At 33.8% G+C, this 18,910-nt stretch overlaps 1 protein-coding gene and 1 non-coding gene across 5 annotated transcripts in view; one reads left to right on the forward strand and one right to left on the reverse strand.

Annotated features, from left to right (window-relative positions):
* STAG1 (stromal antigen 1) overlaps window positions 1-18,910 on the forward strand; it is a 344,141-nt gene that overhangs the window by 231,367 nt on the left and 93,864 nt on the right. For all 4 annotated transcript variants that reach the window (XM_036218531.1, XM_036218530.1, XM_036218532.1 and 1 more), the window contains 3 exons: window positions 10,130-10,228; window positions 10,977-11,056; window positions 15,795-15,902. In XM_036218531.1, coding sequence (XP_036074424.1) covers window positions 10,130-10,228; window positions 10,977-11,056; window positions 15,795-15,902 — 287 coding nt within the window. The remainder of the gene's footprint in view (window positions 1-10,129; window positions 10,229-10,976; window positions 11,057-15,794; window positions 15,903-18,910) is intronic.
* Window positions 10,578-10,696, reverse strand: LOC118602224. Its single transcript, XR_004950637.1, has one exon. It is a non-coding gene; the product is annotated as a 5S ribosomal RNA (ribosomal RNA).

Here is an 18,910-nt window from a genome sequence, read left to right on the forward strand (position 1 = left end):
ATTTAAGGTCTGCAAGCAACACGAATCTGGTAAAGTTTCCTACTTTGGACCCCTTTATTTCTCATAATGTTTTCAACCAATAAGACACATGGGAATTGGGGCGGCATGGAGCACTAAGGTAGCCAACAGGTAGAATACAGTTCCTCTGATCTTTTTAGGACTCACTTCACATTTCTACCCTCATCCATTGCAGATTATTTACATCCTGTCTATCCTACAGAATGTGCCAGCACCTCATTCTGTCCTTTACTACCACCCCACCCCCAGGGCCTGCATCCAGTGGGGCTGACTAGCCCTTTTTTTCCTCTACTGTGTTTCTTTCTTCTAGTGCATTGGCAACTCTGTATCTTAGTATGAGAGTGTTCCAGCTCCAAGGTATAGTGTCCTATGCAGCCAGTTCGGGGGTCAGTTTTTCAACAGACTGTGTATAATACTGCCTTTCTCAATAGTACATAACAGTGTCCCTCTCAAGACTACTACTTCTCTTCTTAGCAGATTTTTAAAAAATGTAAGAAAATTTTTGGAGGTGATGGATACATTTATTGCCTTGATGGCAATCGCATCACATGTGTATGCAGATGTCCAAACTCATCAAACAACGTGAAGATTTTTTATATATCAATTGTGTCTCAATAAAACTGGAGGGAATAAAAAGACTTTTCATTGAAAACTCTGGGAAGAAAATGAAATTGAGGCAGGTAATTTACCAGATACAGAGTACAAAACACTGGATTTATGCTTAAGAAGCTTAAGGAGGACTTCGACAGAGAGATAATAAGCATAAAAAAGGACATAGAAATCATAAGAAAAGAACTAGTCAGAAATGAAGAATACAAAGGAATCAACAGAAGATTAGATGAAGCAGATCAAATCAGCAATTTGGAAGACAAAGGTAGCAGAAAAATAAAATCTGAATAGCAGAAGAAAAAATTTTAAAAACTGAAGATAGTTTTAAGGGTTCTCTAGAACAACAAGCATATCAACATTCACATTATAGGGGTACCAAAGGAGGAAGAGAGCAAAGAATTGAAAACTTATTTCAAGAAATAATGACTGAATGTATATATAGTATGAAAAAAAAAAAACAAAAAACCTGGCATTTAAAAAAAAAGAAATAATGGCTGAAAACTTTCCTAACCTGGTGAAGGAAATAGACATACAAGTCCAAGAAGTGAAGAGAGTCCCGAATAAGAAGAACCCAAACAGGCCCCCACACCAAGACACATCATAAGGAAAATGCCAAAGGTTAAAGACTAAGAATCCTAAAAGCAGTAAGAGAAAGGCAGCTAGTTACTTACACGGGTGCTCCCATAAGACTATCAGCTGATTGCTTAATGGAAACTCTGCAGGCCAGAAGGATTGGCACAAAATATTTAAAGTGAGGAAAAGCAAGGACCTACAATCAGGACTTCTCTGTCCAGCAAGGCTATCCTCAAAATTGCAGGAGAGAGAAAGATATTCCTAGACAAGAAGAAACTAAAGGAGTTCATCACCACCAAACCAGAAACCAGTATTCTAGGAAATGTTAAAGGGACTTCTGTAAGAAAAAGTGGGGAGGGGGCAAGAGAACATAAATATGAATAATAAAATGGCAATAACTATGTACCTATCAATAATCACTTTAACTGAATTAAATGCTCCAATGAAAAGATATAGGATAGCTGAATGGATAAAAAAAGAGGACCTATACATATGAGACTCACTTCAGAGCAAAAGACACTCACAGACCAAAAATAAAAGGAGGGAAAAAGATATTTCATGTGGATGGGAAAAAAAGCTGGGATAGCAATATTTAGACAAAATAGACTTTAAAACAAAGACTGGAATAAGAAGATAAAAGAAGTCCAACAAAAGGATATAATTCTGATAAACCGATATCAAATACAGGAGCATTTAAATATATAAAGCAAATATTAACTGACATAAAAAGAGAGATTAGCATAATACAGTGAGAGTAGGGGACATTATCAACAGGAAACAGTGGCCTTAAAAGATAGATTTAATTGATATCATTAGAGCTTTTCACCCCAAAGGAACAGAATATACATCCTTTTGAAGTACACATGGAATATTTTCCAAAATAGACCACATCTTAAGTCACAAAACAAATCTCAGTAGATTTAGGAAGATTGAAATCATATTAAGCATCTCTGATGAAGTAGTTTGAAAACTAGAAATCAATTACAAGGGAAAAAACTGAAAACACACACATGGAGGCTAAATAATGTACCACTGAGTATGAATGATTTAATAATGACAACAAGGAAGAAATCAAAAGATTCCATAAGAGAAAGCAAAAACACAGTGACTGAAATCTGTAGGACACAGTAATCGCAGACATAGGGCGGAAATTGATAGCAATACAGGCCTACCTCAAGAAACAAGAATCTCAAACAATCTAACATTACATTTGAAAGAACTCAAAAAAGAACAGTAAACAAAGGCCAAAACGAGTAGAAAGAAGGATATAACTAAAGATTACAGCAGAAATAATCTAAAAAATAATAAAAAAGGTCATTGAAACCAAGAGCTGATTCTTTGCAAAGATAAACAAAATTGATAAACCCTTAACCAGACTCATCAAGGAAAACAGATAGAGGACCAAAATAAACAAAATCAGAAATAAAAGAAGTGAAAACTGACACCACAGAAATCAAAAGGATTGTGAGAAAATGCTACGAACAAGTTACACGCCAAGAAATAGGACAACCTGGAAGAAATGGATAAATTACCAGAAACATACAGTCTTCCAAGAAGAAACAAAATCTAAAAAGACTGACAACTACTAATGAAATGGAATCAGTAGTCAAGAAACTCCCGACGAACAAAAGTCCTGGACCTGGTGGCTTCACAAGTGAATTTTACTACACGTTCAAAGGAGAATTAACACTTCTCCTTCTCAAACTATTCCAGAAAATTCAAGAGGATGGAAGGCTCCCGACCTCATTTTACGAGGCCAGCATTACCCTGATTCCAAAGCCAAAGACATGACAAAAAATGAAAATTACAGGCCGATACCCCTGATGAACATAGATGCAAAAATCCTCAGCAAAATATTAACAACCCAAATTCAGCAATACAGTAAGAAGATCAAATACCACAGTCAAGCAGGATTTATTTCTGCGGTGCAAGGTTCGGAATCTGCGAATCAGTGAACGGGATACACCACGTAAAATGAAAGATAAAAACCATATGATCATATCAGTAGATGCAGAAAAGGCATTTGACAAAACCCAGCATCCATTTATGATAAAAACTCTCAGCAAAGTGGGAATAGGAGGAACATACTAATGGAGGCCGTGTGTGACAGACTCACGGTTAACATCACACTCAACGGTGCAAAGCTAAAAGCGTTTTCCTTCAGATCAGCAACAAGACAAGGATGTTCACTTTCACCACTTTTATTCAACATAGTATTGGACGTCCTAGCCACAGCAATCAGACAGTAAAAGAAATAAAAGGCATCTAAATTGGAAAGGAAGAAGTAAAACTGTCATTGTTTGCAGATGGCACGATACTATATAGAGAGAACACTAAAGACTATACCAAAAATCTTTTAGAACTGGTAAATGAATTTAGTAAAGTAACAGGGTACAAAACTAATATTCAGAAATCCGTAGCATTTTTATACACCAATTACAAACTGTCGGAAAGAGAAATTAAGAAAACGATCCCATTTACAATTACATAATAAAAAAATTTTAACACCTAGGAATAAATTTAACAAAGGGTGTAAAAAAAGACTTGTACTCGTAAAATTATACAACACTGAAGAAAGAAAGTGAAAAGATACAAATAAATGGAAGCATGTACCGGGCTCATGGATAGGAAGAATTAGCATGGTTGAAATGTCCATACTACCAAAAGCGACCTGTAGATTTAATGCAATCCCTATCAAAATACCAATGGCATTTTTCACAGCACTAGAACAAATAATTCTAAAATATATATGGAAGCACAGAAGACCCCGAACAGCCACAGCCGTCTTGAGAAAGAAGGACAAAGATGGAGGTACCATGCTGCCAGATATCAAACTATGCTACAAGGCTATATAGTAATCAGAACGGCAGGTGCTGGCACAAAAACAGACACACAGATCAATGGAACAGAATAGGGATCCCAGAAATAAACTCATGCCTATGTGGTCAATTAATCTCCGCCAAACAGGGCAAGAACGGGGCAAAGACTGTTATTCAATAAATGGTGCTGGGAAAACTGGACGCATACATGCAAAAAAGTGAAACTGGATCACTTTCTTACACCGCATATAAGAATAAACTCAAAATGGACTGAAGGCCTAAATGTAAGATCTGAAACCATAAAACTCCTAGGAAAAAATATAGGAAGTAAAACTCTCTGACATTGCTCTTAGTGATGTTTTTTCTGATATATCTCCTCAGGCAAGGGAACAAAAGAAAAAATAAACAAACGGGACTACGTCACACTAGAAAGGTTTTGCACAGCAACGGAAACCAAGAGAACAAAAAGACAACCCACTGAATGGGAGACGATATTTGCCAATGATACAGTCTAAGGAGGTTACTATCCAAAGCATCATACAGCTTAATACCAAAAACAAAACAAAACAAAACAAAACAAAAACCAAACAGTCTGATTAAAAAGGGGGCTGAGGATCTGAATAGACATTTCTCCAAAGAGGACATACAGATGGCCAACAGACATCTGAGAAGATGCTCATCATCACTAATCGGCAGAGAAATGCAACTTAAAGCCATAGTGAACTGTCACCCCACACCTGTCATAATATCTATCATCCGTAAATCAACAAACAAGTGTTGGTGAGGATGTGGAGAAAAGGAAACCACCATGCACTATGCACTGTTGGGTCTCAAATTAGTGCAGCCACTATGGAAAACTACAGCGGTTCTTCAGAAAGTTAAAAATAAAACTACCGTATGACCCAGCAATCCCATTTCTGGGTTTGTATCTGAATAAATACAAAACATTAAGTCAAAAAGATAGATGCCTCCTTATGTTCACTGCAATGGATGACTAGATAAAGAAGATTGGTACTTATATACAATGAAATATCACCTGGCCATTAAAAAGAATGAAACCTTACCATTTGCAACAACATGCATGGATAGACCTAGAGGATATTATGCTAGGTGAAATAAATAGATAGATAGAGGAAGACAAATACCACATGATTTCACTTACATGTGGAAAACAAAGTAAACAAACGAAACAGAAACAGACTATAGATACAGAGAACAAACTGATGGTTCCCAGGTGTGAGAGAGTTTAGGAGGCTGGGTGAAAAGGGTGAAGAAATTAAGAAGTACACATTGGCAGTTATACAACAGTCACAAACATGTAAAGTATAGCATAGAGAATATAGTCCATAATACTGTGATAACTATGTTTGGTGCCAGGTGGATGTTAGAATTATTGAAGGGGTCACTTTACAAATTAAATACATGTCTAATCCCTATGCTGTTGTAACTGTATGGTGCCAGGGCTGTTTCACCATATATAATTATTGCATGTATTCTGTATATGGCCCTTAACTAAATTCAGGGAATCACTTCATAAATTATATAAATTTCTAACCACTCTGCTGTACCCCCAAATCTAATATAAAGTAATATCGACTGTCATCTCTAATTGAAAAATATAGGCAGATAGAGAAGGAGCCTTTTCTTCACCCTGGCACATACAACTACATTCACTCCTTGACAGGACACCAGAGTTCAGTGTAACTCTTTCACAGTATTCCCAGTGAAGTTTTTATATTAAAGATATGCATTTTAATAATAATTAACATTTTTCTCCTAGAAGCATGAATTATTATCCCTTAAAAATACAACTCATTATGAAATTATGCTATTATGCTACATAATACTTTTTATAGCTCAACATTTTTTTCTAAAAATGATTTTTGCAAATATGCTGATAGTCTGACAAATAATGCATAGCCCCCTTTCTCAACAAATTATCTTTTTCTGTTTCTTTTTTGTTCTCTGTGTATGTGTGTGTGTGTGTGTGTGTGTGTGTGTGTGTGTGTGTATATATATATAGTCATTAAAAAATATTTATTGAGCCGTGACTATTTATTAGGCACTGTGTTAAACAGCATTCAGCTTCGAATAAGATTTTTTGTAACAGGAAGATAGCATGTAGGCCCTATAATAGAAATACTTTTAGAGAATAATTGAACCGCAAAGTAGAGCAATTACCAAAAAGGCAACTGGAATTTTCATCCAACTAGATTGGTTTATAGTTTTCTAAAATACTTTTATGGGTACCACCTTATTTAATTAAGTCCCTGTAATGTAGGCAGGGTATGTTGTAGGTGAAGAATAAAATTTAGGATGAGAGTAGCTGATTGGGAGGCATCACTGGACAAAGTGAAGGTAAAACTTGATTAATATATTTTCTCTACCTGTAATGTGCTTTGTGTATTTCGTTAGAATGAGTAATTTCATCTTTTGGCTTTGTTTTTAAATTTATAGTTGGATAGAAGAAAAGTACTTACTTAGTGTTTTGCTTATCCATTGTTGTCCTTAGTGTTTTGCTTACCCATTGTCGCCACCTTGTGATTACATAATACTGTTGTCTTTCCACCTGTCTTGCTTCCAGGAATACCACATTCTATGAGTTATCGCCATAGATCCTCATGGGCTACCCTTCAACTTCGTGTTCATTACAATTATTATGTCAGCCTTTATCTTATAGTTAGTTGATATTACCTATTCTCTGCTGTTCTGTGATCTTATCTCCTGCTGTTAGAAGCTAAATTCAGCCCTAGCCAATAAAACACAGCCATTATGGTGCTTCTCATTAATGCTTTCACCTGTATCACCAGTCTTTTCCTTATTGCTTGGTAAACAAATTATTCTCTGGGCTCTCCTGAGGAATATACTCAACTGGTTGGTCTTCTGAGCTCATACAATTGATCTTTTCAGGCATGCTCACTTCCTGTGTCTTTTAATTCCTTCCTTAACAGTCTGGTACATAATTCTGGCATCTCTGTTTCATTCAATATGTACCATTGCCTTTTCCAAGAGCAATCCAGCCACGTGTTGGGCCATTTCCAGGGGCCCTTAACAGGGCCTTAAATCCTGAGTCAAGGGAGAGTGTCCCATATCCCAAAACTCTCCTGTTTTATATTCCCACTCCCTGGTCCAGTACTCTCAGCAACCATATTCTCCTAGTTCTTGCTGGTTCATATTGTCCCTTTCCTTGAGTACTTGCTGCATATAATACTTCCCATTTCAGCCATGCTGAGGTTTGACCTTGATCTGGTGGCTGCAAGGGGTGGTTGGTGTAGATCATGAGGAGAGCTACTAATGTTGTCATTAAGGCACTCGCTTCACTTGAGGCTTCCATGTAATTGGGGGTTTGGGGGACATACTATCCTCTAACAAGAGCACATGAGCCTTTTTATGAAGCGCACGAGTTCATGGGAAGCTTGAAGTTCAAGGTTCTCAGCTGCACCCACCCAAATAGTCTTTAGACTTGTGCCTCTTCTATATGGCCCTGGTTTTAGCGTAGAAGACGTGCCTGGGATACAAACTCTTCAATTCTGCCACCCTTAAAATTCAATCCTGCATTTTCAGTATGTTCAGCTATTTATCTGCAAGAGATAATTGTCTCTTTAAGTGTTGCCAAAAATAAAACTTTTGCTTTAAACTAGTGATCAGTTAACCTATCATTTCTTTCTTTAGCATTTTAGTGATGCTTAGCCACCCAGTTCCATCGTTCTTATTCACCCTGCTCCCTCAAATGCTAACTAAGCACATCCCCTTTCATTCATAGGTGAACTAACAAATGGCTGCTATTCAGTAATTGGGTCCTTCCTCATAATAATTCATCCTTCAAGTTATTCTGTCACTGAAGTCTGCTTCTTATGACAACTCGTGGTATAAACTTTTTAGGTCACATTCCCTAGAAACCAAGACTGACTCAGAGATTTTCATGCTCAATAGTACATTGAAGTTTTTATACTCAGAAGCCTGTGAGAAAGTGAGGAAAATAGGAGAAAGCAGGAAACATACTAACAAATGTGGTTTCAGAAATCTCATCTCAGCCTGATCTCTCCAGAAGCTTTTAAGAATAAATTGAACCTCAAAGATTGTCTTGCCCTGAGGCAAGGTATCATTCCTCTCTGGTGATAGGTCTCAGCCTGGAGGAAGGAAAGGGTGTATACAGGAGAGGCAAAGTAGAGCATAACTTACCAGGAATTTGTGCCAGGTGGTTCTTTTCAACCATGATCAATTCTCCAGAGAAAGGTACAGATATGAGTTATTAGCAGTCAACACTGGAGGAAGGAAGATTCACCTCTCACAAGAGATTTAAAAGGCAAAACAGCCATATCTATTATAGGCATCTCAGGTATCTCCCGTGTGCTAGAGACTACCAACAAACATCTAATTGTGTGGTATGCTGGAGCTACTTTGAATCTGCAGGGAAGAGAGTTAATTATGCACATTCCTTCACAAGTAAGAGTTCAGTAACATCTCATTGATAGTTTGAATTTGGCCTGAACAGATTATTTAAAGCACAGAAATCTGTAAATGCAACAGTTCAGGGCCCTATGCCCAAAGTTGATTGTTAAAACTTTGACCAGCCTACCCCAGTGTTTAATTCTTATAATAGCCTTATGAAGTTGGTATCACCATTTTCTAAATGAGAAAACTATTAGAGTGATGAACTTGCTATCTCTCATGTAGGTAATAAACTATAGAATTGGAAATAAAATTAGTTTTGTCTGATTCTAAAACTTGGACTCCTGTTATAGTATATTACTTCTTTTTGAACATAGAAATTTTAGTCTTTGAATCCTTTGAGAGAGTTGGCTAAATTTCTAATAATCCTCAATGTACATTAATCACCAGCATCTTCTGCTCCAAGTTAGCTTTATTAAAGATGAGGCACTCATAAACAGCTACCCCAGTGATGCAGAACAGCGCAAATTCCCCCGTGCGGAGAGACCTCAATCCCTGCACCAAGAGTATTCTTTGAGCACAAGAAAGAATTCAAATGCACACCAAAGTTAGTGTCAGAAGGGAAGTTTATTAGAAAAGTGGTAATGCTCCAAAGATAGAATGTGGTCTCCTCTCAAAGGCAGAGAGTAAGAGCCTAGGAGAGATTCCGAAGGACAAAGAGACAGGGACAGTGACAGAGAGAGTAAGGACACTGAAAGGGACTGAGAGGAAGACACTGAGAGAGACCCTGACTGTTAGGTGAATTCAGTTTATATATAATTCTTAGTTTCCGTAAATTACAATTTAAAGACTTTGTTTACCCATTTTGCTTTGACGATATGAACATATAGTGCGAAAGGATTAGAATAGTGTGAAAGGTCTACTAGCAATTCCCAACCTTTGATCCATAGGTTCCCCCATTGTTTTAGCCATAGGGAATGGATAGTTTTATTTTGGGTAGGGCTGTAACTCAAACACTCTGTTTTCCCTTCGTGGTGTGGAGAAATGGTTTGTTAGCAATCCCAGAAGAAATCTTCCATTGTTCTGCAGGTTTCTTCATGGTTTGGCTGTAAAGCTGATCAGCATATTGCAGTCTCTGGATATTACTCGATATAACATTTAATTCTCTTGCTTCCATCTGACATTACCAAGACCCTTAACTCTGTCACTTTTGCCACTGTTTTAATTATTCTACTGTTCATTTGTTTCCTAACTGCTCATTCTGGAATGTAAAAGGCATCCAATAAATATTTGTTAAATGAATAAATGATGATGGCTAAATATGAAATTACATTTTTCTGCAGGATTATTCAGTAGTTCCGTAAAAGACAAATATTGATGTACCCTTCTTTAATTGAAATCATAGGTTAAAGATTCTCTCAAAGTGTTCCAGTATAATGTGGGAAATACTCCATGTTGAATCAGAGCTGATAAATCTTTGAAAAAGGTGTAGTCGACTCTCAAGTAGCTAAAGGGTTTTCAGTGCATTTTTAATTAAATAAAAGTGAAACATAGATTATACAATTGCTTGATTCCACCCTGTGTTGAATTACAATGTGAAGTGAATTGAATGTTTAAGCTGAAAATTACTTTGGTCTTCATAATCACTTGAAAATTTTTTCAGTACTTGCGCCATGGAATTGATCACTTCTGTTGTGTTTTTATTTGTGTTTCTGTAGCAAGGAGAAGTCAGGCTGAAGTGTTTGAAAGCCCTACAGAGCCTATATACCAATAGAGAATTATTCCCCAAATTGGAGCTATTCACAAACCGATTCAAGGTAAGCATCAAGAATGCTTAGCTTATTTTATTTTTCACTTAAAAAATGCTAGTTAAAACTAGTTTAGCAAATGACATTGCCATAACAAGTGTTTAGTTCATATTCTTTACTGCATATTTTTTAAATAAACCTATATTAAGTAGATGAATGAATTTCTATTTTACAAAAGATATTACCAACATGAGTTCTTATTTATTGCCTCCAACATAAGTCTCTTCTGCTTAAACGAGATTTTCTTTTTCTTTTTCTTTTTTTTTTTTTTTTTAAGATGAGGCAACCCTTGGTTGACCTCACAGATTTCAAGCACTTTGTCAGCTTACAATTCCTTATTTTTATTTTTTATTTTCTATGCCTACAGCACCTGGTCTTCCTAGGTGGTCTCCCATCCAAGTACTAATCAGGCCCGACCCTGCTTAGCTTCCGAGATTGGATGGGATCGGGCTTTTTCAGGGTAGCATGGCTGTAGACTACAAGATTTTCTTTATATACAGCTTTTTATAATTAAATTAATTTTACATGTTGTTTGTCTCAGTGTTGTGGAATGCTAGATCTTGAAAAGGCTTTTAGATTATGAATATTTTTTCTAATAGTCTTTTGTGTGAGTAGGGCTATAATAATAGGGTTTTAAGAGTGAAGCTTTCCATTAATTTATCATTAGTCTTGCATGTGTGCTCCCAAAGACATTTCCTTAGGTCTGTCCCAACTTATTTTCTGCTAATGGCTGATTTGATTTATAACTTTTTTTCAGGATCGCATTGTATCAATGACACTTGATAAGGAATATGATGTTGCTGTGGAAGCTATTCGATTGGTTACTCTGATACTTCAGTAAGTATGTTTGTTAAAATTTGAATTTAATATGTTGATATTTTAATGTCTTTCTCAGCCTTATTGATGTATTTCACATTTATAACCCCTAATATATATTCTTTTTACTTTAGGTTCAACGTTTATATTTTAAGGTTAGGTTTGAAATAAAGTATTTTCTTTCTTTTTGTTTTTTATTTTGACTATTGTCTGTTTCCTCTATATAAAAGTTCTTTTATGTAATCCAAAGGAAATAGCAATGAAAAAAACTGATCCAGACGAAATATCAATGAAGAAATATAACTTTCTATTACAAAAAGAGAAAGAAGTCTCCAAAACAGATAGGTTTTTCAAATAAGCTTCTTTGGAATGGTATAGAAATAGGAAAAGAGCAGTAGATGTTTAAAGTATATCATTAATATGATAGAGGTTTTTAAATAGTGATACTTTTCTCTGTAGACTTTTGACTAAAATCTATAAAGAATTTATAAAAGAATATAGATCCTAGGAAAGTCATTACAAATTCTCCCCTCCCTACTTATTGATGCCACATCTATCATGTACCAAATACCATCTATGCTGGGGTCTGTCGTCAGTTTCATGTCTTTTTTTACCTCTTTCTGCTCTAGTATCAAAACTCTTTATTATTGTGGTTTTATAATATAATATACGTTTTATATTACAAATATGGCCTCCTTTTATTGAGTAATTCCTTCTTCTTTAACTTTATTTTTGAAATTCACTTAACTACTTGTGTGTATTTTATTTATATATGAATTTTTAAAGTACAGTTGTCTAGTTCCTCAAAACCTCTGGGATTTTAAATACAACTAAATTTAAATTTATGATAAATTATGAGAGAATGGAATTTTTATAATTAATCACTTGCATGGAAACAATGCATTTTTTAATTCAAACCCTATTAGTTCTTTTATATAAGGTTTAAATTTTTTTTAGAGGTATTATACATTAGTAGGTTGACTTTTAAATACTTTATGGTTGTTGTTACATGATTTACTGTTAAAAATATTTTCTACTTGGTTATTGCCTGAGGCAGAGAAACCTTTAATTTTTACATTGGTCTTATATATTGCAACCTATTAGAATTCTGTGCTTTCTGATGGTTAATTCTTTTGGGTTTACTCATAAACTATTATGTCATTTGCCAACAATTTCAGTTTTGTCTTCTTTACTAACCTTAAAACCTTTGTTTCATTCTGTTGTCTAATTGCATTATCAAAGACTTTCTGCACTATAAATGTATCACTGATAGTGGATTTTTTTGTTTTCCTTTTTTTGTTCTTTAGAGAGCATCTAAAGTTCTTTATTCCTTTGATTTCTGAAATAGGTTTTTAATATATGATGTATTCTGTTGTATTCTGGGTTTTCTGAGCTTTTTCTTTCATACATTGATGAGCCTGAATCTAATTGATAGATTCGTCTAAAGGTAAACTACCCTTGCATTTCTAAAATCAATCCTGTTTGAACATGATATATTTGGTTTTATTGTATTTTGTTTAAATACGATGTTATATTTAATATCTCATTTAAGATTTTCACATCTGCATTTATGCATAAATATGACATAATTTTTTTCTGTCCTTTATCCAACTGTGAAATCAAGGTTATTCTCTTTGTAAAATGCCTTCAATAGTTTCTCTTTTTCAATTCTGAAACAAATTTTCTGTAAAACTTTGAGAGAATTCTCGTGTCAGTTTTGAGTTTCTTTTGAGGAAAAGGTCTTTGATTACCATTTCTACTTCAGTGGTTATCTGCCTAAATTAGCTTTTATTCTAATTTGGCTTTTTTGTAAACTTTTCAAAATACATCAATTTCATCATTTTTCAAATTTATTTTATAGTTCGTGATATTTTTCTTAGTAAAACTTTTTTTAATTCCTCTTTTTCATTTGTTTATTTATATCTTCATTTTCTTGATCAATCATGCCAGCAGTTTGTCTATCTAATTACTATTTTCAAAGAACTAGCTTGTTTTGGCTCATTTGTTTCTTGTTTTCTAATAGTTATATTTAAAATAATAAATATGCCTATAAGTACTACTTTACTGGTCTTCTAAAAAGTTAGACATATAGTATTTTCACAGATATTCAGCAATAAATATTTTGATTACCTTTATGATTATCAGTTTAGTTACAAATTATTCAGTATTAGTGTTAGCAGGAATTAGATGGCTATGTTGCATAAGAAAGAGTCCAGGGCTCAGTCCTTGGAGTCTCCACAAAAGGTTTGCATGCAGGTCCAGTGCTTTGAGAAGAAACACAGCAGGAAAGAGTTAGCAAGCATAAGTGATTTATTAGGCAGAGTACACTTGGGAAAAGTCCATGCGGGGACCTCAATAGAATATCAAGGGCTCTGAGAGGTTGAGGGTTGGAGTTTATATGGGTAAAAGGGTTTCTTTGTTCTCTTTCTGTCCCATCCATCTTGAATGATGTGAATTCTCTGTGCCTCCCTCTGAACCTCAATTAAAGTTTATTCCTAGGTATTTTATCCTTTTTGTTGCAATAGCAAAAGGAATTTGTTTTCATTTTCTTTTCTTGTAATTCATTATTAGAGTATAGGAATGCTATGGATTTTTGAACATTGATTTTGTATCCTGAGGCTTTACCATGTTTTCTTATTATTTCTAATAGTGTTCTTGTGGAATCTTTAGGGTTTTCTATATAGAGAATCATGTCATCTGGAAATAGTGACAGTTTGATTTCATTTCCTATTTGAATGCCTTTTATTTCTTTCTCTTGCTTGATTACAAACGCTAGGACCTCCAGTATAATATTAAATAAAGTGATGATGATGGACAGCTTGTTCTTGATCTTAGAGGAAAGGTTTTTAGTTTTTCACCATTAAGTATGTTAGCTGAGGGTTTATTGTATATGGGCTTTGTTATATTGAGATACTTTCCTTTTGTACCTATTTTATTAAGTGTTTTGATCATAAATGGATACTGTATCTTGTCAGAGGCTTTTTCTGCATCTATCGATATGATCTATCGTATGATTCTTATTCTTTATTTTGTTTATGTAATGTATCACATTAATCAGTTTACATATGATAAACCATCTTTGTGCCCCTAGGATGAAGCCCACTTGATCATGGTGTATAATCTTTTTAATATGTTGCTGTATTCAGTTTGCTAGTATCTTATTAAGGATTTTTGCATCTGTGTTCATGAGTGATATTGGTCTGTAGTTTTCTTTTATTGCGTATTATCTTGTGGTAGCAGGGTAATATTGGCCTCATAAAATATGTTAGGAAGCATTGCCTCTTCCTTCATCTTTTGATTTTTTGAAAGAGTTTAAGAAAAATAAGTATTAAATCTTCTTTGAATGTTTGGTAGAATTCATTAGTAAAGCCATCTGCTCCTGGACTTTTACTTTTTGATAGGTTTTTGATGATTGTTTCCATCTCCATACTGCTGATTGGTCCATTTAGATTTTCCAGTTCTTGATTCACTCTAGGAAGGTGGTATATTGCTAAGAACTTGTCCATTTCTTCTACGTTATTAAATTTGGTGTTATATACTTTTTCATAGAATTCTTGTATGATCCTTTGTATTTCTGCAGTATCTGTCATAACGTTTTTAGGTATCTTTCATCCCTGATTTTGTTTGTGTCCTTTCTCTTTTTTCTTTAGTGAGTCTAGCCACAGGTTTGTCAATTTTGTTAATCTTCTCAGAGAACCAGCACGTTGTTGCATTTATTGTTTCTGTTGTCTTTTCATTCTCAGTTTCATTTAATTCTGCTCTCATTTTATTTCCTTCTTTCTGCTGATTTTAGGCTTCATTTCTTCTTTTCCTAATTTTTTAAGATAAAAAAGGTATACTTTAAAAAGTGCTTCTAACTGTCTCTCATCCTTGCTTGATATTCAGCTCTTTTTCTTTCAGAACTACAATTTTTCCCTTATATCATGATGCAACTTTTGCTGTAAAGGGCACTCTAATTTTATGTTTATTTGATAGATCCCTCAACTTATTCCTAGCTTCTGAGGCATCTCCAAGAATGTATTCTCGGGAATGAGCTTATTACCCTTATTTCTTGTCAAAAACTAATATAGCCAAAGAATTCTGTATTGCATTTGGTCATTGCTAATTTATAATCATACCAGACATTTTAAAGCATGTTAATGGTCAGGAAATATACTCTCCTTTTTTGGGGAACAAATACTTAAGGACACATTCAGTGAACTAAGAAATGTCTCAAACTTTAAGAAAACATGAATGAAAAGGTGAAAAATTTGTGTTTATAATAAATGGTTGTAACTACTGAATCCATTTTATATAGAAAGAAGACTAAATGGTATTGTAAATATGGTGACAAAACATAATTTTAAATAGACAATTATAGAAAGAGTTACATAGCATAATAATAATTTAACTATGTGAAACAGGAACAAATATATTTTCCACTGCCTATCGACAACAATCTTAATGTATATTTAAGAACTTGAGCTAATTTTAGTTAATATATATCCAAGATATTAATAATCATTGTGAGTATGTGTGGAAAGAATTGTGGACATTTTATATTATTTTCTTGTTTTATCTGTGTTTTGTGAATTTTATGTAATGATTAGGCATCTTTTATAATTAAAGAGAAATATTACTTTCAAGGTAAGATTAAAAAGAGATGAAAATAAAGTCAGTATGCCTTGAGTTTTTATAATGAACTTTACAAAATTTTAAGTACAAGTAAAACAAAGTAAACATTTGTTTTGGCTCCGATGTTACTTTCTGAATTTTTCAGTGGAAGTGAAGAAGCTCTTTCTAATGAAGACTGTGAAAATGTTTACCACTTGGTATACTCAGCACATCGCCCTGTTGCTGTGGCAGCTGGAGAATTCCTTCATAAGAAGTGAGTTAATTATCCATGAAACCCAGTTCTACTTTTGCATTCTATTTTCAAATTATTTATTTATTTATTTTATATTAAATTTATTGCACATAACATCGACTAATAACATTATATATTTCAGGTGTACAATTTTATAATACATCATCCATACATTACATTGTATGCTCACCACCCAAAGTCTAGTCTCCTTCCATCACCATATATTTGATCCCCTTTACCCTCTTCTTCCTCTCCCCACTTTCTTCCCCTTGGTAACCACTGTACAGTTGTCTTTGTGAGTTTATTTGTTGGTTTGTTTGTTTTTTTCTTTCTGTTTCATATGCCACATATGAGTGAAATCATACAGTTCTTGGCCTTTTCTGGCTGACTTATTTCACTTAACATGTTACTCTCAATGTTCATTGTTTTATTATTGTTTTAGAGTTAGTAGAAGAGAGTAGGAGTGATTAAGAACAGTGTTAGAAGTGGCCATTTCAGATTCTGGAGACTGTAATATATCCTCATAGACTATGTACACATAATGATCACTTACCTGGAAACAGTGTTCTTTGTGACATATTCCTTTTCCCTGAAATCTAAAAGAATGGTTCTTATTTAAGGGTGTGACTGGAGATTGGAGAAGTGCATGAAGTTTATTAAAGCTCCCCTAGGTAATTTACATTTCATTTCATCAGTGTTTTTTTCCTTTTCAAATTCTGAGTTCTTAACTTACCTTCTCAGCATTCGTAATCTAAAATCACCTTCAAAACTCCTCCCAAGTTTTGATGTCTTTTAATTCTTTCTACTGGGATGAGGAGTATTTTAATCAATAATTCATAATAATGCTGAAAATTATGCATACATTACAGATACAGTTGTACTTTAATTAAAAATCAAAACCTCATTTTTCTGACAAAGCATAGTGAGAGTTTATGAATATAATTAAACATTGTTATAAAATACATTTTTGATCATGGCTACTGTATATGTCCTGTAATTTATTAGTAGACTGATTTATTCTTAATCTATAAATATTCTTGTGTATGTGTGTGTGTGCACTTTGCTTTGTTTTTGTTGTTTTGTTCATAGGTTTAACTTAGTGACTGATTATTGGCAGGTGACCCCAAATGTCTGGTCAGTTCATGTAATAATTTGTGATTATACAAAGCACAATTGTAAATCACGCACTGGACAACTGTTGTACATGGATGATAACTTTGATAATGAGCAGGCCTGGCCCTCCATCCTGCATCTGCTTCCCAGTGCTGAAAAACAAGCTGGTGGTACCACTCAAAGTCAATAAAGTAGTATCTGAAAATTTTTTTCTTTAAGAAGGAAGCTGGCTACTAGTGCATGCTGGTAATTAAAGTAAGGAAGAAAGTCAAGATTTTTAAGCATGACTTTTAAAATAATAAATTGAATTTGCCAGGGTTTCTGACATCTATGGCTACTGTTTCCCTATTTATTTTGAGGTGTTGTTTGTCATAAATATCAAGGGTATATTGTACTCTTAACTTCCCTTCCTTTTCCAGGATTGTTATATTTTATATTCCAGTTAGTCTCTATTCTTTACTTAACTTTTAAGAAGGCTGTGTGTTTTTAGAGAGACTTTATTGCTTCTGTGGTTTCAAAGAAAAAATTAGACTAAAAGGTTCTTTACAGAATAGAGGCCATAAACTGGCAGTATTTAAGTCAGAAAAAGAGCCTTTGGGTATATTTGATTTTATTTGTATTGTATTTTTCTAAGTTTGAAATACTTGCTAAAATTTTTAAATTAAATATTTTACATAAAAATTCACATGTAGGCCTCCATTATTTTTTATTTCTTTGTGAAAATGATCCCAATTTCTATGCAAATGAAAGCTTCACTTCATAAACTTGTTTTATGCCCCTGCCCTGGAAATATTCATAGTTTGAGAACTTTTGATTCTTAACAATCTCTTTGAGCATTCCCTCACCATTTCACATTGTGATCTTTTAAAATCTTAACACACAAGCTCTAAAGTACCCCCAATAATTCCATGATTAAGTTTTTTAAAAATGCATGCATGTCTGTTTTGTAGTCTAGTTTACAGCTTATACAACAGGCTTAAGCAAGCATTTAAAAAATAGTAAAATGTATCTGAAATGAATATTTTAATAATTCATCAAAAAGTTACATTTTAATATTAGAAAAATTAAGCTGATTTTTAGTACTTTATATATACATGTGCGTACAGTGAATGCGATTATCTAAATTTATACATTTTCATTATAAAGGACCCTCATATTTTCCATTGGTTTTTCCCCTGTGAAAGCCACACAAGTGAACAAAACTACTTAAACCATTCTGATAATTATGCAGATATAGCTTCAAGATAATACTTGAGTCTTCTCCCCTGCTATATACCTTCCCCTTCACACCCCACCCCCCCAAATTTCAACTTTTCTATGGTTTATTTTTAAGACACTTGAAATTATTCTTGTTATTATTTAGCCTCTCATCTGGTAGGCCCATTGTTATATTTATATCTAAATTAGCACATTCTAGATCCCCATCCCAAGTTCCTTAGGAACCCGAGGTAGTATATATTTATCTACTGTTTATTTCCATCCACTAAAGTGAGAGCTCTATGACAACATGGTTTTATTTTTGTTCACTGTTATATCACTTTCACCTAGTGCAATACCTGAAGGCACTTTGAGCAGTCCTTAAATTTTGTTAGAATAAATTTTCCTAACAAATTAAAATTTTCAAGTCATTTTTTTGCCATATTTTAGAAATTTTGTCACTCAGTTGTATATTTATAGATTTAGTGTTTATCTCATTTTACTCAATACTATTAAGCTAGTGAGTACTATATCTAGGTAATAGGCTAATAAAAGAATACAAGAAGACATCATGATTAAAAGTATGAATTTTTATAAATATTGATGGAACATTTGGTTAAATGCTGTAATGGACTAAAATCAGTATTTAAGAAAACAACTTTTTAAAATTAATATATAAGATAAAAATAATGTATATTTTTCATAAGTACTTGAACATT

Source organism: Rousettus aegyptiacus, unplaced genomic scaffold, assembly GCF_014176215.1.
Source record: "Rousettus aegyptiacus isolate mRouAeg1 unplaced genomic scaffold, mRouAeg1.p scaffold_m13_p_4, whole genome shotgun sequence".
Classification (NCBI taxonomy): Eukaryota; Metazoa; Chordata; class Mammalia; order Chiroptera; family Pteropodidae; genus Rousettus; species Rousettus aegyptiacus.